At 44.7% G+C, this 26,468-nt stretch overlaps 1 protein-coding gene across 1 annotated transcript in view; it reads right to left on the reverse strand.

Moving 5' to 3' along the window:
* The window catches only part of RGS6 (regulator of G protein signaling 6), a 194,793-nt gene that overhangs the window by 5,740 nt on the left and 162,585 nt on the right, over positions 1-26,468 (reverse strand). Inside the window, 2 exon segments of the mRNA XM_033146508.1 lie at positions 7,416-7,505; positions 17,343-17,529. Of these exon segments, the coding sequence (XP_033002399.1) occupies positions 7,416-7,505; positions 17,343-17,529 (277 nt within the window).

A 26,468-nucleotide genomic window follows, 5' to 3' on the forward strand; every position in this document is an offset into this window, starting at 1 on the left:
CGATGGTGAGGAATTGAACTCTTAACCTTTTCTGAATGGTCTTCAAATTGCTTTGCATTCAGCATCCAAGAGTAGAGCAAGACTTTTTTTAAAAAAAGAAAAGAAAAGAAAAGCTTCTTCTTTGCAAGAGGGACTAAGAAAAGCTGAGGTTTGGGATCAGAGAATCTTAAAATATACAGATTCCCCCCCCCCTGGATTCTCTGAAGTGTCTTGCTTTGGGAGACTAAAGGCATTCCATTTCCTATTTTAACACTTGTTGTAAAACACCGGTTCAGAAAGACCCTGTATCTGAAAGCAGGGTCCAGAAAGTGCAGACCATGGCCTTGTGGGTGATGTGCACAGCTCAAGTTGTACAATGATGCTTATCTCTTGGCCTTCTTATTTGGGGCCAATATAGCACAGTGGGGAGGGGCTATCCTTCAGTAGTAGAGCACATGCTTTGAATTAAGAAGGACTCAGGTTCAGTCCTTGGCATCTCCAAGAAGGCCTTGGAAAGACTCCTGCCTGAATCTCTGGAGAAGTGCTGCCCCTCAGTGAGGATAACACTGAGTTGGATGGCCTGACTGTGCATTAGGCAGCTTCGTATGTATAGATTTTGGGAAATGAATAGAATTAAACTACAGCTGGTTCTAGATCCCTGAATGGGCTGCATCCAATGGTGTTCCATAGGAGATGATGAAACAGGAGATTTCCATTAGCAAAATTGGAAGGAGGGAACTTATTTTGGCTAATTCCTCCATTTCCCTGAAGCATCTTGTGCCACCTCCCATGCATGTTCCAAATCGTCCACCAAACAGTGATGTGGGTTTTCTGGGAAAGTTGTCTGGAAAACTTTCCTAGGCAGATTAGGGTAATTTGCATCAGAAAATGTTCATTGGGAAATGTTCAGGTTGCAACAGAACACTATATGATGCCCCAGAGAGCTACGGTATTTAATGTAGCTAGTTTATTTTACAGGCATTTAGTAAACAAAGTTAAAAACCTGCCTAATGTTTATTTGCAATTTGCATTAATCCATTGTTATGAATGAATTTATAAAATTGAATTTTCTGCAAAAACAAAAACCTCCTCTGCCCCACAACACTGCCCCTAACCATCTGGAGCAGCAATGGGGGGGGGGTGTGCTGCACAGTCCGCAGGGGGAGAGGGAAATGGTAAAAATTGTTTTCCTTCCTGTTGTGCTGACCGAAGCCTCTACTACATCAAATAACCTTCCATCAGTTCAAGGGGGAACAACAACGAATGCAACCTATTATATGCCTTTTCTTGGTGCTGAAAGAGACCAAATCAGTTCAGATACCATATGAGACTATGTAATGATGCAGCAAAGGGCGTGTGTTCTGACATTTCCAGTTCAAACTGAGACGTGGAATTATTAGCTGGCACTGGGCAAACTGGGTTTCCTCACCAGTACCTCCTCCTTCCACCTACAGCATGGGAACAATAATTCTGGCCTACCTTACCGGGTTCTTGTGAGGACTGCTGACATATTGCACATCAAGCATTCTGAAAATGGACAGGTACTATAGACATAAGCCTTGCTTAGGCACTATGCCTGAACAGGAAATGCCAATACAAGTAAGGGGCATGCAGGAAGGGCAATTCCCCAATGTCCTGCCCCACCCACAACCTTCCTAAACTGAGCAGGAAAGTCTGGAAGGGGTTTCCAGACATGCTAGACTAAATATGTTTTTAGACGCCTTCCTGCAATCAGGAAGCCCCTCTGCTATCAGAGTTCTTGTTCATGAATAGGACTCCAAGTGCACTGTGGGAAGGTTGTGGGTGGAGTAAATGGAGTTGATGCACGTGGGGGCAGGGGTGGAGCAAGGGAGCAAGCGTGACGCCCCTCCTCGCTGTACCAGGCGGATGTGTCGCTGCATGTGCCGGCAGCCAAGCAGCTCACTACGCCCCTGTGTGGGGGCCTTAGGGGTGGGGGTGAACATGCAAGCTCCCACACCTCCCTGCTCATGTTGACATTCCCTGCTAAGGCACCACACCTGGGCGAGGCTATTCTGAGGCCGCAATCCTAAACACACTTGCTAGAACATAGGGGAACTTAAATTCCACATAAGTATGCATAGCATTGCACTGCAAGTATGACAAATAGATTGGCACAGATCGAAAAGGGATAAGTGTGCATATTGTTATCAACAGTATTCCTGCCTAACGAAGTATGCTCAGGTGATCAATTGTGGGTGACTAGATCTTTGTTGCTTGCTTGAGTTCACTGAAAAGTGAACATTCTGGGGTCAGTTTCATAAACCTTGATGAATTTAATTGGAGCATTCTGTGTGTCCCTCTTAAAGCAGGGAGGATAATTACAAACCTAAGCATTCTGTCTGCAGCAGCATGTTAACATTTCCACTCATTAATGTCTGTAAATGCAGAATTCAGCACATACAAATATGCAGGGGCTGGCTTATGCAGTTTTCAAACATGCAAAAAAAAAATTGGGGGGGTTGTGGGGGGAGGGCAGTTGCCACAAGAGAACAAATCAACCCATTGTTGTAGCAAAGAGTTGGGCATAGCTATGTAAAGTAAAAATGCTTTGATAATGAAAGCGCTCATTCCAGTTAGCTGCAAGGGGATGAGAAAACATGGGTCCATAGGTTTACTGCATCTGCATTATTTCCCCTTGCTTAGCTTTAGCCACACTACCTGATTGCTCCTACTCCAACCCCCAAATAGCTAGTTCTTCGAATACAAGACCTAGTGCTAGGATGTGTCATTCCTGCAGGGCATTTCACATCCAAATGACCCCCCCCCCCCCAAGTTAAGGTGCATAGGACTCCAGAGGCTGGCCAAGTTATTTTGGCACCTGATGCAGGAAACCTCACAACCCCCCTCTCCCACTAGCTGGCATTAAAACTCAATAATAAAAGCTAATTTAGTTATCTGTTTGCTGCCTTTTCAAGACACCCAAATTCAACTGCTGGAGGCAGCCACCCCATTCAGCTTAATGGCACGCTGCATATGCACCATATATTTTGAAGTACATGACTCCCCCCCTCCCCGAATCCTGGGAACTGTAGTTTCTTAGCAGTGCTGAGAATTGTAATTCTGTACTTGAGATGTGGGTGGCGCTGTTGTCTGAACCACAGAGCCTAGGGCTTGCCAATCGGAAGGTCAGCGGTTCGAATCCCTGTGACTGGGTGAACTCCCATTGCTCGGTCCCAGCTCCTGCCAACCTAGCAGTTCGAAAGCACTTCAAAGTGCAAGTAGATAAATATGTACTGCTCGAGTGGGAAGGTAAATAGTGTTTCCGTGCGCTGCTCTGGTTCACCAGAAGCGGCTTAGTCATGCTGGCCACATGACTTGGAAGCTGTCTGCGGGCAAACAGCGGCTCCCTCGGCCTATAGAGCGAGATGAGCGCGCAACCCCAGAGTCGTCTGCGACTGGACTTAACTGTCAGGGTCCTTTACCTTTTTTACTTGAGATGCCAGGAGTTGAAGACTGGGAAAACATCACCTAGCAGAAGGAGGAACAGCTGGATACCACCCTGGGGTAAACATTTTGAATACTTTAAAGAAATCTTGTATGTACAATTGACAGACGGATAGTTGGAAGTCCTTTTTATTTATTTTTTCTCTTTTTCCTGATCTTCCTTTTTTATTCTTGTATTGCTTTCTCGTTGCTGTATTACTTTTATCTTTGTTGCTTTCCTTTTTCCTTTTTTTTTTTTGCTTTGCTCTTGCTTCTGTTTTGTTCTAGTTGTTGTTGTTGTTGTTCTCTGGGCCAATGAGGGGATTTGACGCTGGTGAAGGTGATGGCTGGCTGATGAAGGACCCTGTGTGAGAGGCAGAGGCAGGGAAGCTCTTCCAGAGTGAGAGGCTGGGAGAAGAAAGGGGAGCTCCCAGGTGAGAGATGGGAGGATCCACCTTTCTTTGTGAGACAAGGGTCAAAGATCTACCCATGAGAGAGGACTTTGTCTTCTTCTTCTTCTTCTTCATCATCTTCTTATTCTTCTTCTTCTTCTTCTTCTTCTTCTTCTTCTTCTTCTTCTTCTTCTTCTTCTTCAGATTAGTTTGTTTTTTATTGTAATGTATTATGAAAAGTCTTATAACAATCTTTTTTTTTAAAAAAAGAACTGTTGTTCTGTGAGAATGAACTACAGTTCCCAGGATTGTTTGGGGAAAAGCCATTCACGTTAAATGTATGGTGTGGATGCAGCCTTCGACTTAGGTTACAACAGCAATGAAACCCCACCATGGGGCTAACGTAAAACCCACCAGAGCAAATTTAGCTGATACTAACAAACATTCAAATTTAGATGGAGGGATGAAAAATGATATGATCAATGGTTGTTATCATGGGACAATGAAATAGTGTTATATTACCATGAAGTTTGAAATAAGAGGTAATGACTACTGGTATAGTTCTTTGCCTGCTGAGGCATACTTTTCTGGATTAAAACAAGAGGTACACTTCACTCACACCCTTAAAAATATACATTAGTCAGTGGTGTCCAAACTTTTTTCAAAGAGGGCCAGATTTGATGAAGTGAAGGGCTGTGGGGGCCGACCAAAGAGCCAACCAAAAGTTTTTTTAGGCCCCCAAAACGGACTTTGGACATGCCTGCATTAGATGTTTCCCTCATCAACTCTTAGAGAGCAGTGGGCAGGCATTGCCCTAACAACTGTGAGGTAGCTCAGTTAATGCTGCCTCCCGGTGTCGCATCCAGCCATCTTCCCAGTCAGTCAGGACTGAGAGATGGGGTTGTGCCCCTGCGCCTTTCAGCTGAAGCACACTTTGCACCAACACATCCTTTCAGCTTTCCTTCGGGATGCTTTGCTTTACAGAGCTCACTCTGTTTCCAAAGCTGTTTTTTTAAGTGACTAAACACTTCTTGCTGACCTTCTGCAGCAGCGAAGCTCATATACCCTTTCTAGTTTTGAAATTGAAACAGAACACCAGCAAAGCCTACATCCTCCTGAAACAACCTCTTACAATCCCATTAATTATTTCAAAGCAAGCAAGCAAACCAACCAACCAACCAACCGTACTTCAGTTACTTGATCCCCTGAAAACACTTGGGTACATACCGTAACCCTACATCTGAAAAAAGAAAAAGAAAACCACTACAGGTGATTGATCACCCAGCACCCACAGTTCGGTTATTTAAGAAGGCTACTCCTTCTGGGACCAGACTACTAGAGGAGTCTGTGGCACCAATTCAAGATCCGGACTAGGGCTCCATGTATACCTTAAATAAAACCTGATGCTTTGCATCGTCTGACAAGACTCCAACAGAAGCAGCAGAACGATGCTCATAGGTAGTCACTTTGCACCCTGAAGCATACACTAAAAGGAAGGTGTACTTTAAAAAAAGGCCTCTCGAAACAGTAACCCATCAAGCCCACAATCCATGTATGGCAGCAACGCAGCAGTCTGAAGATAAACAAGAAAACTACACAGAGCAAATAGGACCGTACCATAGTTCCATGCATTTTCCCATTTCAACTTATGCCACTAAAACTTGCCTGAAGTCAATCCCTGGTATAAGAGAACCTCTTATTTGGTCTGTTGCCTCTATACAGCATTCGCAATGGCAGACAGCAGGGAAAATATGGTTCTGGAAAATACCTGGCACACTCTTGGAGCTAAGTGAAGGCTGCTTCAGAGTACAACAGTTTTCGCCCAATTGTTCCAACACATTCAATCCAATCTAGTTGTCTCTACAGTGCATGAGAGGCCGCTGCCACACTAACAGGAGTGCGAAGGCTTTGCTCAGTATCTCCAGCTGAGCTCCTGAACACAGAAGGGACTGCTGGATTGCGGGAAATCCATTCTAATCATCGAGGGCACATTGGAGCTGCAGTAGAGGCTAACTTTAATTTGGCAGCATATGGAAGCCCCAGCAGGATGGAGACAGCAAAGAGCAAAGCAATAGGAAACGGCAGTAAACCCAAGCTACAGAAGCTGGGAAAACTCTGCATAGTGTGTCTTGAAGGTCAAAGGCGAATGAGAGAAGTGGGGAATTCTCTCATATGTCTATGCAACATGGTTCTAGGTGGAGGAGCTTCTGAAAGACGTTTAAACACAGCCACAAACGGAGATAAAAGTACCTAAGCTCCCAACCCTTCTTCCTGGCCTGGCAAAGACCTGATTATCAGCGCAACAAGAAACCCTTTGTTATTTTGACCTGGATGGAAAACATATTGCTGATAATGGGCATGCAGATGCCAAAAAGGCAGAAAGGAATGGAAAGGTGTGCCGCTTTTGAGGAGTTCCCAGTCTTACTGTAATTAGTTTAAAATTAAATGGAAAAAAGTGGGAGGGGAGAAACCACATACAGGAAAGTGCAGGTAAAACAGGAGGGGAGGGGAGCTTATAAGAAATCATGACGAAGTCTCCATGCAAGGCATCCCTTACAAGAAAAGCTACAAGGCTTAGGACACTAAATGGAAAAGCTACTTCCCAATCATTAGTTACTGCCATGGTTATGAAAAATAAAGAGATTCATAGGTAACGTTACACAAGATCACACACGTGTCCTGAAGGAGTTTAGAATGGGATTCTAATGCCTTATGTTTAGTTTGAGAGATCTTTGTGGAGGAGCTGTAACTCCACGGTGGATCCCATGCTAGGTCCCAGGGTCAAGCTTTAACACCTCCAGTTAAAGGTCCTCAGGGTCAAACTACACATTACACTTCCTCCTTAGCATGCAGTTGTGTCTCCAGGTGTCCTCCCCTTACTTAATTGCAGATGTGCCCCCTCTGCTGGATTGATATTAGAACTGCAACGGGTGGGGAGGGGAGTAAATGAGAACTTTTGAACTAATCCCCATAGCTGGGTTGCTCCTAGGGAGGGATGAGCTGAACAGTGCTAGCAACATCAGGGTCCTCCATAAGAAAAGACAGAGATGTAGCTGTGCATTGTGCATCAAGTGTACTTTGTCATTTGACCCTGAGGTAGAAGAGTTGAGAAAGGAGGATCGGAGCAGACAGCCAGTGTGCTCCATTGATGTAGGAGCCTAGGAAACTGCCTTATACTGAGTCTGACCATTGGTCCATAAAGCTCAGCACTGTTCACAGTGACTGGCAATACACCTCTCTAGGATTTCAGAAAGGGGGTCTTTCTCAATCCCACTTGGGGAGGCCAGGGACTGAACCCTGAGCCTTTGGCAATCAAGCCATCTGCCCCTTCCCAATGACCAGGCTCAGAACTAGGCAGCTTCTCTTTCACATGATCCTCACAGAGGATGCTCAGAGTAGGTCTTTCTCAAATTGACTGCTGTTTATAGGGATGCCAAACATGGAGCTTCAAGGAGAAAGAAAGAAGTGCTTTCATTCCTTTGGAAGAAAGGGCATCATAAGCCCCCCAAATAACTTAATTTTCATGTTCACACAGCAGCAAGCGGCAGGCAGGAGTCAAGAAGTGCTCAGAGATGCAAGCATGTCCTTCCCGACAGATACCTTCTTCTTTGCCAGCAACAAGTCTTGGTAAGCGTTAGAACGGAGGAAACGTGCATAGCTGTCGCTCTTCATCAGCTTGTAAATGTGTTCCTGTGGGAAGGGAAGAAACAACGGGCTGAGATTTGTTACCTGGACACTAGTCAACATTTCCTGGGCATCTATAAAAGAGAAAAGAGAAATACCAAAGACAAGTGTAGCATTCTTTCCTTTGTCCCTTCAATATGATGGGTATTCAACAGAGAGGCTCCCTAACTAATCTATCAGCCAAGAGAAACGATACTATGATCACATTGTGAGTTTGGTCCTGGATACGAAGCAGGCATTTATGAATACGATATTTATTATTTGTGCATTTATCTAAAACATTTCCATCTCATGTTTCAGTCAGCAGACCCTCAAAGCATCCTATCAGAAGCCGGATAGAACTCATTTCGGGAACAGACTTGATCACCCAAAATACAGATGATAAACACAGCTACTGATACACAGGTGTACAGATGTTCTCTACTGGTGAAGACAGGGCCATTGAGAACACTTTGAATCTGCTAGACCTGTATCTGCCATTGGAGCATGTTTACAGTACAAACATTATTGCTGTAGTCCAGCTAGAGCAGCCATCTCCAACCTGATGTCCTCCAAATGTTGTTGGACTCAACAGTCCCAACCAGTCCCAACCAGCATGGCAAAAGATCTGTAGTTCAACAATACCTGGATGGTGCCAGGTTGGGGAAGGCTGAGGTAGAGTGAATGATTCTGGTACAGAAGCACCTCCGCACACAAATGGTGTAATGTGCAAGGTCCCCCTCCAATTGTATCCAGGGGCATCAGCTAGGTATTTAAAGTGCCCATTTGCATATGCTAATGTATATGTATCCATATTCATGGCTCTGGCTATGAATATGGCTCTAACCCTAATCCCAATCCCCCTCTTCAAACATATACACAGTTCTCCTTTCCTATTCCACCCACCCCTATCCCATCAAGCTATTCCCTATATTTGCAAGTTCCTGTCACCAGTCAATACCACCTGCACTTGATATCTGTCACAGAACGAGCCAATCAGCAAATCATACAGCTCAAAGTTGGTGTTAACACTTCATTAGCAAAAATACAATCTTCACCGACTTGGCTGAGCACACCAGTTCCTTCCTTACAGGTCTTACTCCATGAAACCAGTTGCCAAGACTAACGGTTCCCGCCTCCCCAAGCCATCTACTGTATGTCTCCTCCTCTCCAGGGCCTTTCCCAAGCAATCGGATACTACTTCTGCGTGCAGCCTGTCTTTGCTCTGCACTTTTCACGCCGCTTGTGGTTCTGGGAGTCAGGGAGGGAGCTTGTCACAGCAAGAGAGGGAGATCCCTGTGACTCTTCATCAGCCTAACTCATCTCTGCCTCTTGCCCTTTCCCATCCCACTTGCCTGCTTCAGCTTCTGCCTGATTCTGGAGCACTGATGGAGGAAAGGGGGCGGGGGGAGTGTACCGGCCCGGCTCAATCCGGGAGGGGGGTACCATCGCGGACCCCCTGGACATGTGCCGCGGACCCCCACCGCGCCAGGCACCACGCCCCTGCGGGTGGCACGCCTCGCCCCTGGAACGTGCGCCACGCTCCTGTGGGCAGCGCGCCACACCCCCGGGACGTGTGCCAGCCACGCCCCCATCTGCTCTCCGACCCCGGTGTCGAAGCGTGCAGCTTTGCCACTGTTCTGGAGTTCTCTCTGCCACAGATTCTCCCAGTGCCTTATTTTTTCCCAGAGTGCCTCTTTGTTGTCACATAAGTCTTCTACACCTGCATTGCACTGCTGAAAAAGAAGCAGCAGCAAACCAAACCAAACCACAAAACACCAAGCCAACTGATGAATAGTTACTTTTGCAGATAACGAAATATGACTCGTCTCTAAGAACTGCCTATCTTGGGACTGGTAAACCACTGCAACTCTATTCTTTTCATAAGCAGGCAGAAGGGTTTTTTTTCCCCCAGCTGGAACTTGCTAGAACTCAGTTCTGGCACCTCTCAGATGGGCACCATTTTAAAAGAACAAGGGAGGTGTCCACGGCGAGTTCCAGCACCTCTTTTCCTAGAAAAATAGCACCGGCAGGCAGTAATTGTTTAAAATTATTCCCAAGCTTGGAATGTTAATGAAGAAAACGCTGAAGAAAGAAATTAGCAGATGACTTGCAGGCAGCCTCTTCTCTGACTGCAAAGCTTTGCGATCTCCCCTTTTCCAGATGAAGGGCTGGCCCAAGAATGGCAGCACTCATTTTCTTTGTGCAACTTCTGCTGGGGAAGCTGCACTCGCCTTTGCAACCTGCAAAGAGTGCCCTCCAGCTCTTGCTGCTTCAGCGTTGCTCTCGCTGCCATACCTGAGAGAGCAGCTGCCTGCAAGGGCTCCGGCTTGAATTATAGCTTCAGCAATAGTTAAGCCGTCCTTATGCAGGCAGTGGATAGAAACTCTTAGGGTAACAGATTATATTGATTAAAGTCTGCACCCCTATGGAGATGCCAATAATATCTGCTGATGCTACAGGACTGCTAAAATGTGTGCACGGCCCACAAAGAAAATATGCAATTAGTTCTTGGCATTGAACAAGAGATTGCAAGGGCAGGGGAGCTGGCAAAGTGCTTGGGAAAGGGTTGATTGTGTGAAATATGTGAAGCCAGTTTAAGTCTTCTCTCCCATTGTCCCCCTGGACCTGTCCTAGGGCACCTACTGTTACTCACAGTTAATTAAATCACCATTTTGAAAGATCCGAGTAAAGACTTGAACCCTAGCACCTGGATAGAGCAGTTTCCAATAACAGCAGGGGTTTCCAGCATGGTGCCTGCGGGCACCAGTGTACCCTTTAGTATATCCTATAGCACCCATTAAAGGCCTCAATAAATATCCTCTCAAAAATCTACCATGCATGAGAGACTGTTTGCCCTTCCTGATCAGTTTCTGTCATCAATGAGCTAAACTGCCCCTGAACATGGAGGTTCCATTTAGCTGCCATGGCTTATAGATGTTGATAGAGCTGTTTTTTATAGGAACACCGATGCACATTACATCAAATGTACGAAGCTAATGTGGATGTATCAAAAATGAAAAATGTAGGGAAAAGCGGCCCGGGGGCAGGGGATAAATTCAGAATTCCTATTTGCTAACTTCAGTTTTGATATGTGGATTTCTAGTAGGCACATCCAAACCCCTAGTCTGAGAGGATTTGAAAGCACACGGATGCAATTTCTCCCTGTGTAACTTGTGTTAGATATTTATGATTTTATTTGCCCTGAATACTTGAGGGAAACTTTTACCCTTTTCAGCCCCTGTCGCTCCTGCCTCACACAGCTTTTGGGGTGAATTTGTTCTTTTCCCCGCCTCAGCTCCATGTGCTTTGAACACCAGTCTGGGTGAAACAAAGGAGAATTATTTTCCTTCGGCTCCTTCTTTTTGTACAAAATGCATATCTCTGAGTCCTGAAGGGAAGCCTGGAGGCCCCTAATGCTGCAAAGGGGGCTGACCTTCCCAGACCTTACTGTAATTCTATCACCATTGAAGGTTACATCTGTTTCTACTGAAAATGTAACTCAGTCCAGCTGGTCTCTCTTGTGCCCCTTTTTCTGGCATGGAGAAAAATGGGATGGGAAAACTTCATGTATCAGGCTGTTTAAAGACACCAGAGTAGGCCTAGTGACAAAACCATGACAGCCTGTGCTATCCCATTCATATCTTCTGTCAGAAATAATAATAATAATAATAATAATAATAATAATAATAATAATAATAGTTTTATTATTTTATTTGTACTCTGCCCATCTAACTGGGTTGCCCCAGCCACCCTGGGCAGCTTTCAACAAAATATAAAAACACAGTAAGACACCAAACATTAAAAACCTCCCTATACAGGGCTGCCTTCAGGTGTCTTCTAGAAGTCGTACTATTCATTTGCTCATTCATTCATTTAAATATTTCTAATCTGCAACATATAAAATATATAATAAACTCAATCCACAAATATCCATAAAATATTGTTTGAAACACCAGTAGATTTATGATTGGTTAAAAAGAGAAATCCATATTGCAAAGGCTTGTCTAAACAGTGCCATTTTCAGAAGGCAGGGATAGCTCCCTGCTGAACCTCCATTGGCAGGGAGTTCCGCAGGGCAGAGATTGCCATGCTAAAGATTTGGCCCTAGTGAACGACAGCTGAACCTCAGGGGCGTGGGGAACCAACAGAAGTGCCCTACCAGAAGAGCAGACTAGACTTTGAAGGCCCATCTTTGAAGAACTAAAGCTTTCGGAAGACCTAGGTATTCCACCCGCCCCTGGAGAAACAAGGAGAAGCAATGGCAGCGGCTTCCAATGAGATCTCGTGAGAGCTCCACAAATCTCATGAGATTACACTGGAAGCCATCCTTGCGCGATCCCAGTAAGCGAGGCTTTGGCAGGGTGGCAGCACCTTCCCGTTTCACATCAGTCGGCAAAATGGGACGGGCCTGTTGGTTGGTGTTGCAACATGATGAACTTTGTGAGTATAAAGAGTAAAGAAAACGAAGATAATACTGTTGATAACCTATGCCCCCCCCCCCCATGCTAATAAATCAGTTAGAAAAGTCTAGGAGGAAATCTCCAAGCACCAAGGTTGACAACTGAAGAGGGAGGGAAGTAAAACCTTGCTATAAAGATACGGCTCCCGCTCTGTATTTCCCTCCCGTTACATACAAGCCATATCTCTGGGAAGAAATGAAGGACGTTTTTCTTGAACCAAATTGAAAGGAACACAAAACCACAGCAACCCTGAACTCCAGATGGGAATGTGGGAGGTGGGATAAGATGGAGGCTGCTTCGATAAGGCACCTGCTTCAAATCAATCCGCGGCAGGAAGATCTCAAGGCTCCCTCTCCTCCTACACAGCCGTTGTTGAACAACAACAACCCTGGCTAGGACACAGGGTGGGCAACCAGCCAGTCAGGGCCTTGAATATGCTAGACAAACATCCTGGGAACAGCTGAACTGTTTAAAATTGTGTCACTTTTATCTCTTGTCTTCTGCACTGAGTATTCAACAGAGCTCATCAGAATATAAGAAAGCACCCCTATTTTCCTTTTGTTGTGCAAACTGAAGAACCCCCCCTCTTTTTTCATGCACTTGAAGAAAGAACAAGGGGGAAAGACGTTTCCCTTGCCTTTTATAACATCTCTGGGAAAGCAAAAGACAGCCTGAACAACTTGCAGTTGCAGCATGCAGTATTCTGCTGAGGGTCCGCTGCTGTTGATGCCACTGTCCTGAGACCCCTTACCTGGTTTGCCAACAGGCTTGTGGCCACTACTGTAATTGCCAAAAAGCCCCCGGGGCAAAACCATGCAATTCTGGTGCATCATGGGCAATTATAATGGCAGCCACATGGTGCTGATCAGAGCACTGACACTAATATCATCACCACTGGCAGAAGGTCCCATTCACAGGCCTCTTGTTCCTCCTGGAAATAAACAGGAGGACAAAGCATCCTTAACCACTAGGCAACATTGAGGGGGACGATCCGTCAGCATGAGAGACATGACAAAGGAAGCCATATTTAGAGCACTATAACCCTGGAGTTGTCCCTGCCCACATTAGGGCTCTATAGATCTCTTGCTTTTTCTGCCTGCCCAAGACTGCAAAAATGGAGGCTGTCAAAGACCTGGCAGGTCACAATAAATTGTTCATGACTGGTGCTCAATTTGTCGTTTCACAAGTCACTTGGTCTCATGTAAGTACTTCAGGCCAAGCAGGCAACTGCCTAAGTGTACTCTTATTCTTCTAACTCCACCTGCAGCCGCATTTTTAAACATTCAATGCTAGTAGTTCTACTATAGGTGTAGCTGGCATTGCTATTGGATTAAACACATTCGCTGCTTGACTTGTAGCTACATAGTCATAGAAGAAAAAAGTACCATGAGTTCATTTTCTGTTTCTAGATAGTTTATGAGTGTTGGAGCCTAGGCTTGGACAATATTGTCCCTTCAGTGGCGATGCAGCCTGCGGCTGCAATCCGAAATACCAAAGAACATAAAATTGGAACTATGGCATTTTTTCCTGGGTCAGTTTCTGATGCAGCCAAAGTGTGCATCTTTCCAGGTGACACTGAACCTTTCGTCAGACAGAAGGGAGGGGAAACTGTTTTAAGCTATTGTAAAGAGGAATGCTATTTACAAAACCATTCATGTAGAGATGTGAAGACCAGAAATGGTCAGAGTCAGCGCCTGCTTTGAGAGTTGGCTTTATTCTCCCTATCAAAGTCACAAGTTGTTAGCAGGAGGTTTAGTTCAGCAGTTATATATTGTGGCATCATGTGTACATATCATCGATAGCGTAAGTTAATCAAGTATACCATTCAATCTCCCCCTACATTGAGAAGGAAAATGTGTAATTGTAAAGTGGGAAGGTGAGAGCTGATCATTCAACGAATCCTTTGTGTCATTATAGCGGCAACCCCATTTTCCTTGGGAGTGAAAAACAAAGGTTCCACAAAGATTCACCTATGAACTGTTGGAGGGAATGAAGCTGGCTAGTTCACACCAGCCTTACCCAATCTGGTGCAACCCCCCACAGATGTTTTGGACTCCCAAATCCCATCAGCCCCAGCCAGAATAGCCCACGGTCAGGCTCCAAAACGCCTGAAGGGTTCAAGGTTGCAAAATGCTCACCTACACAAAAGCCCAACAGAAGGGTACAGATTCTCTGCAGGGTCCCCAGCCACATAATGTCTGTCCTGTTTCTATTTTAAATTGTGACTCAGTAATCTTATCAGTAGCCAAGAAACCACAACATCCTTATCCTCCCCATGTATTCCTCTGTGAAGAGCATGTTGCCCACAAGCTGAAATATTTGCAGGGGGAATATGGTGATTTTTCTTGCAGTTTGGGGTTTTTTTGGCACTTGAGTGGGAGTAGAGGGACAGGATGTGGCTTTATTCAAACAGCCTACAATAGCAAACATTCTACATTACAACAATAACTTGTCAGCACTGTAGGCCACATTCCAGCAAGTGTCAGCACTATGATATATTTGGTCACGTCTATGGGGAATTAGAAGTGAAAAACATATGCAGAGGAGTATAATGGATACGGATCTGTATCCCTTGAAAGGCAGGGCAAAACCACATTGTGGGTGTAGGCTTTGGCTGTGGGGTAATTCTCAGAACAGAACTACCATCTGGGCTTGCCGTATGCCTGTGTTATCAGGGTGGGGTGACTTGTAATAATTGACAAATGCTGTTTTAAAGCCTGCTATGGAGATACATCGTATGCTGTAAAGTCGCAGTGCATTGCCTCTGAAACACAGTGCAGATCAACACGTTGAACGATGCGTTTAGCCATTATGCGCTTACTCATTTGGGGGAAATCCTTTTTCATTTCCTGTATAGAAAAACAATCTGGGCTGCTATGCCTTTTTTTTCTAGGCACCATTGCCTTCTAAAGCAACAGGACCGATCTAGCTCTTCTCTCTTTCCCTAAGATATATGCCTGGCTGCTTCCCACTTCTGTGTCTCAGCTGATCCAGCCACACCAGTTATATTTTGGCATTATCTGCATTTGTTTATTTTTCGGTGACGGGCATCACTTCTGAAACTCATCCCACTAGACTTGCTGCCTTCTGCACATGCTTGGAAAAAAATGGTAACTCTTTACGTGGTAGGTGTGCGTGAATATGAGAAGTAGGATTAAATTTCCTAACAGCAACCAGAATTTAGCTCCTATAAATAATCTCCATAGGACAAGATAGTTCAAGTAACTGAGACTTCCTTAAATTCACCCAAGGACTAAAGCCTTATGTGGATGCATGAAAAGCCTACCTGCAGTGAAGGAGGAGTGTGGCACTCACTAACCCCATCTCCTTCCAGGGCATACCTCCGAGCCCTGTTCACTCATTTGGGCCCTTCCCCACATGCAGAATGAATGCACTTATGAGAGGTGGCAGCAGACTCCCACTCCTGCTGCTACATGGGTCCACACACAAGCATACCCCAAAAGGATTCAGAATTCCTTGCTGCATGGAGCCCCGCCATCACACCTGTGCAGGGTGTGGGGACCGGCTTTTCATGGTGCAAATGGCAGCAGGTAGTGCCTACCATGCACATATTTATTCGATGCATGGAGAAGAGCCATAGCAAGCAATTAGGGCCCTTCTCTTCATGCGCTGGACATCACTCTGGAACAGGGGCCTACTCTGGTAGATCCCAGGATGCATAGGCTCTGTCCAGCCATTGATAGCCACCAAATCTGGGGTGCATGGAGTAATTATTGTGCATCGTCTCCTATGCAAACATGATGTTCAATGAGTTGATATGAAGCAGGCAAGAACCATTTGATGTTTCCTTGGATGCAGATTCTACACATCTAGGGCTTAACATAACTTGTTCAATTTACAGGAGGGCTCAGTTTAAAAAGATCAACACTGCACAGCGAAACCTTTTCCTCCCCCATCCAACCCAAGGATGTTCCCATTGTTTATTCTCTTTCCCATCTTGCAACCTTTTTTTTTTAATAGAATACCCTCATATCTTCCCTACCACATCACTGTTTTCTTTTACCTAATTATGCCTGGCTTACTGCACAGGAATGCGATGTCTGTGTGCGCGCGTGAACTCCTGTGGGAACTCGCAGCTTAATTTGAGCCAGGGTGTGCCAGGTCTCACCCTTGAAATTTGTTTTCAAGTGCCAAGCCTCAGCCCCCAGAAAACGTGATATGTCATTATAATGTGTTTGCACTGGTTATCGCATTCTAAAGGAGAACTATCCCTCAGTTCCTGCTTCAAACCCTTTCAAGCACTTATGGGACATAGAGAAGTGTGGTGCCAAGGTTTTTCTTTTTTTGGGGGGGGGGTTTATCATAGAATCCCAGAGCTGGAAAGGGACCCTGAGGATCATCTAGTCCACCCCCTATGCCGCTGTCCCATATGGGGATTGAATCTGCAACCTTGGTATTATCAGCAACACACTCTAACCTTCTGGTAGAAGGAACAAATTCAACAAAAGTCCAATGGATTCGGTGAATGAGCTAGGTTTGCTAGCATATCCAATTAGTTCCTTTTAAAGAATACCGTATTTTTCGCTCCATACGATGCACTTTTTTCCTCCTAAAAAGTAAGGGGAAATATCTGTGCTTCTTACGGAGAGAATGGTGGTCCCTGGAGCTGAATTGTCCGGGGGCCAAAAGAGGATCATGCTTTTTATTTTACAAAGAGAAAAGGGGGTGTTGAAAGGACCCCCTCAGCAGCTGATCAGCAAGAGATCGGGAGAGAGATAAGAGTCCGTGGCTCCCTTTCAGCCCCGCCCTCCTTTGTTGAATGTGCTGCAGAGCGAGGCTGTTTGTCTCCCCAGCGACATGTGACTGGCTGATTAGATTATCTGTCTGGAAACTGTAGAAAAGGCTCCCTTTCTTTTAGAAGCTGCAGAAATGTGAGTTCAACCCCATAAAAATGGGGCTTTTCCTCTTTGCTTTTCCCCCTTTGGAAAAGGAGCTGTAAAACTTTTAGCTGATCCTCAACAAAAAACAACAACAACAGGGTTTTTCCCTTTGCAAAAAAGCTGCAAAACTTTTAGCTGATCCTCAAAAAACAGGGCTTTTCCCTTTGCAAAAAAAGCTGCAAAACCTTTAGCTGATCCTCAAAAAACCAGGGCTTTTAGAGGAGGAAAACCAGAAATATTTTTTTTTTCTTGTTTCCTCCTCTAAAAATGAGGTGCGCCCTATGGTCCAGTGCGCCCTATGGAGCGAAAAATACGGTACATTTCTAGTGTGAATTGGTTTATCCAGCTCCTGTATTTCTGCCTGTAGTCCTCATTGTATATATTAACTGGCTAAACATGAGTACATTTTACTGACACAATTCTTGCCCAACCTGAAATTAAAAAGTTACATCCCCTCCTCTGTCCCAGTGCACTATTAAGAATGACACCCAAGTCCGAACCTGTGCATCTTCATATGTGTACCTCCCTGGGTCTTTGACATTTTGGCTTGTTATCTCATAGCTGTGAGAGTCCAGGTTGATGGCACTCTGGGCCCCAGGAGCGAGGAACTCTTGCCAGATATCTTCCACTCTGGTAGCTACATCTTGCAATGGTTGTTTTTTCAGGTCTTGGACAGCCAACCAAAACCTGTATCAAGGGAAAAGACAGGGGAAATTCGTCTCAGAGATGTGCTTCAACCTGAGCTACCAAGGCACAGACTAATCCCAGTCCTAGCGCCACTGAAGCTTACATTAAAGAGAATTGATTTATAGTACAGAAGCTGACATGTCATGCAGCCAATATTCAAATTATGTTAAACGCAACTCAGTTACACTAATCCAGTGGCTCGTAAAACAAACTTGCAAGAACCAAAATGTGATAGGTCTAACCACTAGGAAAGTGGTCGCATTTGTGGTTGCATTTGAGTCTATCGTGGTTTGAGTCAACATGGAAATACTGTTAATGTAGGAGATAAATTGAGATGGAATGTACATTAAATCCAATGTGGAGTTTACATTCATGTAAAGAACTGATAGAAAACACAGTGGATTTCTTTTATATAAAAAAAACTGTGAAATTGCCTTTATTCAAGATAGATTCTGCAATGTGCTCTATGTGAGGGGTTTCCAGAGGCTGCAGTTAGTGCAGAATGCTGCAGCACGGTTGCTGACAGGAGTGAGGCCTGGCCAGCTTATAACACCTGTGCTCAGAGATCTGTGCTGCTTGCCAATCTGAGACTGGCCCAAGTTCAAGGTGTTACTACAGATATGTAAAGCCCTTGACAACCTGGGACCAGTTTACCTATAAGATGGCCTTACCCAACAGGTGCCCAGTCAACCACTTCGATCAGCAGAATTGGCACTACTGCAGGTGCCACATAATACCCATTCTGAATTTAATAATAATAATAATAATTTTATCATTTATACCCCACCCATCCGGCTGCGTGTTCCCAGCCACTCTGGGCAGCCTACAGCACATATAAAAACATAGTAAAATGCCAAACATGCAAAACTTCCTGATATAGGGGTGCCTTCAGATGTCTTCTAAAAGTTATCCTTGACATCTGAAGGGAGAGCACCACTGCCAAGAAGGCCCTCTGCCTGGTTCCCTGTAACTTTGCTTTTCACAGTGAGGGAACCAGCAGAAGACCCTCGGAGGAGGACCTCAGGGTCCAGGCTGAACGATGGGGATGGAGACGCTCCTTCCATTATACTGAATGGAGAACTTGATCATTTAGTGTGGCAGCACCTCGGACTTTGGAACTCCCTGCCTATTGAGATCAAGCAGGAGCCTTCACTGTACTCTTTTCGGCACCTGCTAAAAACATGCTTGTTTAGAAAAGTCTACGCAGATGCCTAGAATGCTGAGGTAATTTTAATCTGTTTTAGTATTTTATCTTTTGTATGTTTCAAAGTAGGGTTATGATTTTTTTCTTGATTTTACTGTTTTATCTTTTGTAAACCGCCTTTTTTTTTTTTACAATCAAGCAGGGTATAAAATCTAAGAAAAAACCCAAATAAATAATTTGTACATGTACATCTGTCATACACAATTTGCTGTTTTACACTGCGTGCCTGAGTTGCTTACTCCTTATAATGTGCTCATATGCTTGTCCAACAGGATCAATATAAATCACCTGGAGCTGATAACACACCAGAGGAAACTCAAATGAGGCCTGCCTTTACATTTTATCAATGCTTAGCATGACGTATCGATGCAACTGGATGTGTTCACACTGGTGTGTGGTGGATGTTGCCTACACATGCGTAACAAAAATATCCCCCCCCCCTAGGTGCCCCTTAAAAGTACGGTAACTGTAGAAATAAACCTCTTTTTCCTACTGCCAAGAAAGTGCTTTGTCAGGAATCTGCACAAAGTGATAATGACACCCAGTGGGCATTCACAATAACTGCAACGTCCATCCCATTTGGGAAACCCTAGACAAGAGCTGTCAGGGCAATCAAATGTATAAGCACCAATTCTTCAGGGTTTCAAAAGGCAATCCCAGAACCTGCTACCTGATATTTCTAACTGAGGACACCCAGGACTGGACCTGGGAGCATCTGCATGCAAATCACACGCTCTTGTCACTAAGCTAGGTCCTCTTTCCATTTTGCTTTTTTTCCTTGTAGGTGGTACAAGAGGGGCTGGCTCAGTTGTCTACTATGGTTTCTCACCACTGGCAGCAGAAATTGCATCATGTGAAAACATTATGTGTCAGGTGATACGAAAATGCAATCTGCGGTATTTGATCTGTGACAGCTCATTCAATGTGCATGTCGCCAAATGGTTATTAAATATGTGTGACCCCCCAAATAAATAAATCTCCAAAGGCACAGCATAGACCATGTACTTTGGAGGTAAACCCTTTATGAGCGACTTGAGAAATGCATGGCGTTTAAAAGGTCACGAGGCCATTGCTTTGCTGGAGCTCAGAAGGTGTGCGTCTTGCTCTGTGCTGGATGGCTGACCACCAGAGAACTACATGTATTTTCGGTGATGGAAGGAAAGTGGGATATAAATGCAAACAAGTACATCCATTGTGCCTCTCTCCTTCTCCACCACTTAAGAGAGTAAAGATTGCCCTCTGCTCTTTAATCACAAACCTCAGCCATGTTGCTAATGCTGGAAAAATACATTTTCTATTCATTTGGCCTGAGCTTTGTGAAGTTTTCTCTTTTAGTACCTCCTCCTGCCCCCCCAAAAGGCAGCTGTATGCTGCTATTTCCTGTTCTTAACAATCTCTCCACCCTGCAAGAAGTATTAAAGCCATCTGTGTGACAGGATCTGGTGGGCTGTTCCACAGTTGCCTTTCAAAACCGCCTGCAGTTTGATTGACCGTCCATTCCGGTCCTCCTCCCCCATAGCCATGGCAACCAAAGAGAAAGAGGAAAGGAGGATAAGCCATTCAAGATATGGAACACTTTAATGATCAGCTGTGGTGCAGCCCGTCCTTGGGAGCCACAGTTTACACAGACCCATTTTGAGCGCTTGCAATCCTGAAAGAAAACACCTAACCCAGCCTGAATTACGCAATCTCCTCCGCATACTGAAATGCAGGACTAGTGCGCAATGTGGTCAGCAAACCTGCATAAGAAAGGAGGGTCCTAAAATGGACCTCCTCTGAGGTTCTGTTTGCAGAGTAAGGGATAAGGAGCGAACATGGTGACGGTCCAAGGCAATGTCAGGCATGGAAAGCCTCCCCCCCCCCCAAGCAAATAGGACAAAGCTATTCCGCTGCTACTATGGCTGACCCACACTTTAAAGACAGCCTGAGGAGAAAGGATGCTGCCTAGCCAGAGGAAAGGGATTCCTCGCTGCATTCTCATTACAGACAGCACACAGTTGTGGCAGTGGGCAGGCAGAATGGAATGTAAACCTACGACAACAGGCACTGCTGTGATTTGAGGAACACAGCAATATCGTACAGACAAAGAGGACGCAGACCTGGAATAAACAGCCATAAGAAAGAAACACATGTGGAAATGGCAAATGCCATTGTGAGTATTTGGGGGGGGGGAGGAGAAGGAAAGGTGGGTTTTGAGTTTGAATATTAACGACAACCACAAATTAAGTTGCTACTAGTCAAATTCCACACTGGCTGTTACCAGCAAGGATCTGCCACAGAAGAAATCGAAGCTGTGCTTTGCCTTTGCCTCTTAGGAAGAATCTACCACCCAGGGTATATTTACTGTTTATTTTAGCGTACATTCAATGAGGGACTGCACTTCGGTAGATTGCACCCTTTCTAGCCAAAGAGTCTAATTTGGTAGTCTTCACAAAGACATTCAAATCATGGGAAGTCAAAGGAGCTACTTGTGAGAATAGTATTCAAAACCCATCAGGATGTGGCAGAAACATGTTCCACATAATGTCCCCTTTCTTATATAATCACTGTCTAGTGTCTGCTAAAGATAACCATGAAATGCTATTTATACCACCCGTAAGGGAGAATATTCTCCATTTCTTCATAGTATGGTAATAGTTGTTCTTCAAAGCATGCTCATCAAAATAAACATTTATATATACCAAATCTATGTGAATGAAAAGTGATAAGGGCAATCCACAAGCTGTATTTTTTTTCAGCGAAGTGATAGCTGTCATTAGTGATTCCCACATATATATGCTCATGTTTTGAGCCACCTTGAACATGGGTTGAACCATGGAAAGGCAGCATACAAATAAAATGTATGTATTAAGTGGGGATTAATTCTGAGAAGATATGCCTAGGATTCTGGTGTTTGCATTCGTTGCCCTTCTCAGGTCTAGTTTAAGCTTGTTGTTTAGTTGTTTAGTCGTGTCCGACTCTTTATGACCCCATGGACCAGAGCACGCCAGGCACTCCTGTCTTCCACTGCCTCCCGCAGTTTGGTCAGACTCATGTTAGTAGTTTCGAGAACACTGTCCAACCATCTCATCTTCTGTCGTCCCCTTCTCCTTGTGCCCTCAATCTTTCCCAACACCAGGGTCTTTTCCAGGGAATCTACCAGGCACCAAAATTACTATATTTATAAGGCTCATGTTAATTGAGTCTTATAAAAAATTTAAACCACAGTCTTGCAAAAGAACTCATTTCACCCTCTCAAATACTGGGAAATATAATGAATCACACTTGCTCTGATCAGGGCCAGCAGTGTGCCAAAGGATACTGGTGTGAAATGTATTTATTTGTGACACCCGTACTTCAATTCTCTGAGCTCTGTGCAGCTTGGATTTGCTTCTCAGATGGGCTTACAGTGCCAAAGCTTCAGAAACTTGCAGGCATCATGAAAGCATTTATGATTCATCCAGAATAGATTGTCCCACTCCTCGAGACCAGGAGTATTTTCTTATGTTGGGTGTAGAAAACAAAAACATTGAGATCTCAAGGTATTAGGTGGGCTATAATCAGGTTGTTATTCGGACCCTGTTCACATAGTGTGGCTCAGGACACTGCATCTATGATATGATATGATAACAGAACATGCTTCACATTTACATCTCAATTCTGAGGTGCGTGGCAAGCTTTCCATGTATAATTTTCAGTTCTACAGGATTTCCAGTATAACTTGTGAACACTGGTGAGTAACAACAGTTCTACAATGTCAGGCTTCGGGTTCTTCTCTAGGCCTATGGAATATAGCACTCCTTTTTGTATCCCCACGATGTCACCATGAATTTAGCAGAAACTAGTACCTGTAGAGCATCTGCACCCTCTAGTGGCTAAGAGACTACAGATGCTGAGTTATTTCAGCTCCTTGGAATTCCCGCCTCATCTTCTTTGTACTACAGTTTAAAAGGTCACACAGAGACAGTAATCATTACCTTTTGTACCATTTCTTAGGACAAGATGCCTTAGGAGTCTGATTAGTACCTGTCTTTCACTGTCAAGAAAATGTGTTTTGTTGTTGTTGTTTGCTTCTTTATAGACACATATATGCTTGCAGTAGTGTCTTTTCCTGTTATCATGTTGGAAGTAATTTCATATACGTCAGCCTTCACCAACCTGGTACTGTCCAGATTTGGTACCGTCCACTTGCTAGGGTTGATGGGAGTTGTAGTTCAAAACATCTAGAGGGCACCAGGTTGGTGAAGGCATACTTTTAAGCACATACATAGTGTATATTGTTTAATCACTGTTGCTGATATCTTGTCTCGGCAATTGGATCTTTTCCAGTTTTGGGCTGAACGTTCATGTTAAGCAAATGAACGACTGATGGATTGACACTGAGCTGTCACTGCAGCTTGTGTTGGTTACGATGATAACATGGTGACAGGGATCGCTCACGTTTAGCTTTTGCCTTGAAGAAGAAGAGTTTGGATTTGATATCCCGCTTTATCACTACCCGAAGGAGTCTCAAAGTGACTAACATTCTCCTTTCCCTTCCTCCCCCACAACAAACACTCTGTGAGGTGAGTGGGGCTGAGGGACTTCAGAGAAGTGTGACTAGCCCAAGGTCACCCAGCAGCTGCATGTGGAGGAGCGGAGACACGAACCCAGTTCCCCAGATTACGAGTCTACCACTCTTAACCACTACACCACACTGGCTCTCATAACTAACCTTGCACCATAACTAACCATTTCTACTTCCAGCTGAGGTGTCTATGCACATGGCGGCTGTGGCTGATGGGCATTTTAGTCCAAGGTTGTCAAAGGCAGTAGGTAGAGAGACAATGAGTTGAGGTCAAACAATGGCTACAGCTGAGGGTTAGTGAGGCGAGAGCAGAACCAGGAGCCCCAGGCTGGACTGCACACCAAGCCAAACCTTGTCTTAGTGTAGCACAGCTGCAAAAAGGGGCAAAGCAGCTGGGAGCTCCTCTCTGGGGAACCTGGTCTCAGTAAGCCTGTGTGTCCTGTGCTTTTCTTATCCCTACCTGGAGATGCCAGGAATTGAACCTGAGACCTTCTGCAAGCAAGGCAGGTGCTCCACCACTGAGCTTTGGTCCTTCCTCCTTGCCCTAAGCACACTGAGAGGAGGGAGAGGAAGGTGCAGTTAAATCTGCATCCTATGTATCAGGTAAGGATATTATTGATGTGTTCACAGGAGTGGCATTTGTTGTTTTCACAACACTGTGCTATTCTGAGGAGATGGTTACCCACTGGAATAAACAAGGAATAAAAAACGAAGTATCTGAAACTGAGGGAATTTAGTAAACCTAACAAAGCCTCTCCACCCCCCCACACACCGCCCAATTGCTTATCTTCCATTATTTTTTTGGTGCGAATCTGTTATATATTTATATATAACTAACCTTAAGGTCTTTTGGTACTTCACAAAGGTCCCTTTTCTCAGCATTCACACATGCTTGCTTTCAAGGTTCAGGAATTACCTTACTCTTAGGTTAATACAAAGAGTGAAAGAGAGTTCTAATTGTGACGTTGGAGATTTCTCCAGCTGGCTGGAATACACAAAAATCTCTGACAGGAAAAATCTGGAGACAGCTGGTGGAACTCCCCCTCAGGGCTGGCTTTAGGCATTTTGTCGCCATAGGCAAAATACTGAAATAGCTTCTCCCTCCCACAGGATCCTGGAACTCCCAGAACTAGCAGCCTCTCCTTCCGCAACCCATCTGGTCCTAGGGGCTGTTGCATTTTGATGAGGTCTTCCTTCCTCAGCCACAACTGCACTCCATAATTGCCCCCTCCCCTGTGGTTGGACTATCCCTTCCCTATTCCGGTATCACCACCACCATCTGCATTTATATTTTGCAATTTCCTCCGAGGAGCTCACATCAGCATACCTCTTCCCCGTTTCTCTGTACAACAACTCTGTGAGGTAGGTTAGGCTAAGTGATAGTGACAGACAGACTGGTCCAAAGGTGCCATTGGCAAGTGGGGGGGTTGAACTTGTGTTTCCCTGGTCCACGACATGCTGTGTCTCATCCATCTATACTGAACATTCAGTTCTAGGCTCAGTGAATTAAGTATTGCATTCTTCAAGTGCCACAGAGATCCTTTGGCTATTAACTACTAGCCCATCCCTGTATCAGTTATTCCTTTCTTCTTCCTGCCCCTTGACATATGTGTGGGCATTCGCCAAGATGTCTGTTGCAGAACTACGAGCATCTAATGTAGGGGTTCTGAAACCAGTCTTTAGCTGTAGCTGCAGGAGTGGTCCCGGAACAGTGTTCTCAAGGTGCTGCCACATCCTTTATCAATAAATAAAGCAAAGCTATGCTTCAGTGGCCTTATGCGACGTCCAGAAAACATTGCTTAGTAATAAGGCCTGTTCTGTTCTCTTTGTGAATTAGCTCACTCAGTAACACTGATTCAAAATCTGACCCCGTTTGACACAAGCATATAAATATACTGTATTATCGAAACCTACTAACAAAGCTGTCTGTTAAACACTAGATGGGGTCTCAGATCTCTGTCCAGAGATTGTTCCTGCCCTTTTGAAAACGATGAGGCATGTGAGTTTGCATGTAATGCTAAACAAATGAATGAATGACGGACTGACAATGAGCTGTCACTGCAGCTTGTGTTTGGTATGATGATAACATGCGTGACAGGGATCGCTCACGTTAGCTTCAGCCTTGCATCATAACTAATTTTAGTCCAACATATATGGAAAATTAACCTTCTTCTAGAGGGAATTGTAGGTTTCTATCAAAATCCAACCAGCATGCCTTTTAACAAAGAGTTTGGCAAATTCCTTAGTGATACCTTTAGGGTACCTTTTAGATACAGACTAGCACTGTACCTTTTAGATACAGACTAGTAAGAAGAGACAAGAGGGCCTTCTTAACGAGCAATGCAAAGAAATAGATGAAAACAACAGAATGGGAAAATCCAGAGATCTGTTCAAGAAAATTGGAGATATGAAAGGAACATTTCGTCCAAAGATTACCATAATAAAGGACAAAAGTGGGAAGGACCTAACAAAAGCAGAAGACATCAAGAAGACGGTGGCAAGAATACACAGAGGAATTATACCAGAAAGATATGGAAGTCTCATGCACCCTAGGTAGTGTGGTTGCTGACCTTGAGCCAGACATCCTGGAGAGTGAAGTCAAATGGGCCTTAGAAAGCACTGCCAGTGGAAGTGATGATGTTCCAGCTGAATTATTTAAAATTTTAAAGGATGATGCTGTTGAGGTGCTACACTCAATATGCCAACAAGTTTGAAAAAATCAGCAGTGGCCAGAGGACTGGAGAAGATCAGTCTACATCCCAATCCCAAAGAAGGGCAGTGCCAAAGAATGCCCCAACTACCGCACAATTGCACTCATTTCACACGCTAGCAAGGTTATGCTTAAAATTCTACAAGGCAGGCTTAAGCAGTATGTGGACCGAGAACTCCCAGAAGTGCAAGCTGGATTCGAAGGGGCAGAGGAACCAGAGACCAAATTGTGCTGGATTATGGAGAAAGCTAGAGAGTTCCAGAAAAACATCTACTTCTGCTTCATTGACTACGCGAAAGCCTTTGACTGTGCCGACCACAGCAAACTATGGGAAGTTCTTAAGAAATGGGAGTGCCGGATAACCTCATTTGTCTCCTGAGAAATCTCTATGTGGGACAAGAAGCTACAGTTAGAACTGGATATGGATATGGGAGCTCACCCCGTCGCGGGGATTTGAACCGCCGCCCTTCTGATCAGCA

This window comes from Lacerta agilis, chromosome 1 (assembly GCF_009819535.1).
Source record: "Lacerta agilis isolate rLacAgi1 chromosome 1, rLacAgi1.pri, whole genome shotgun sequence".
Classification (NCBI taxonomy): Eukaryota; Metazoa; Chordata; class Lepidosauria; order Squamata; family Lacertidae; genus Lacerta; species Lacerta agilis.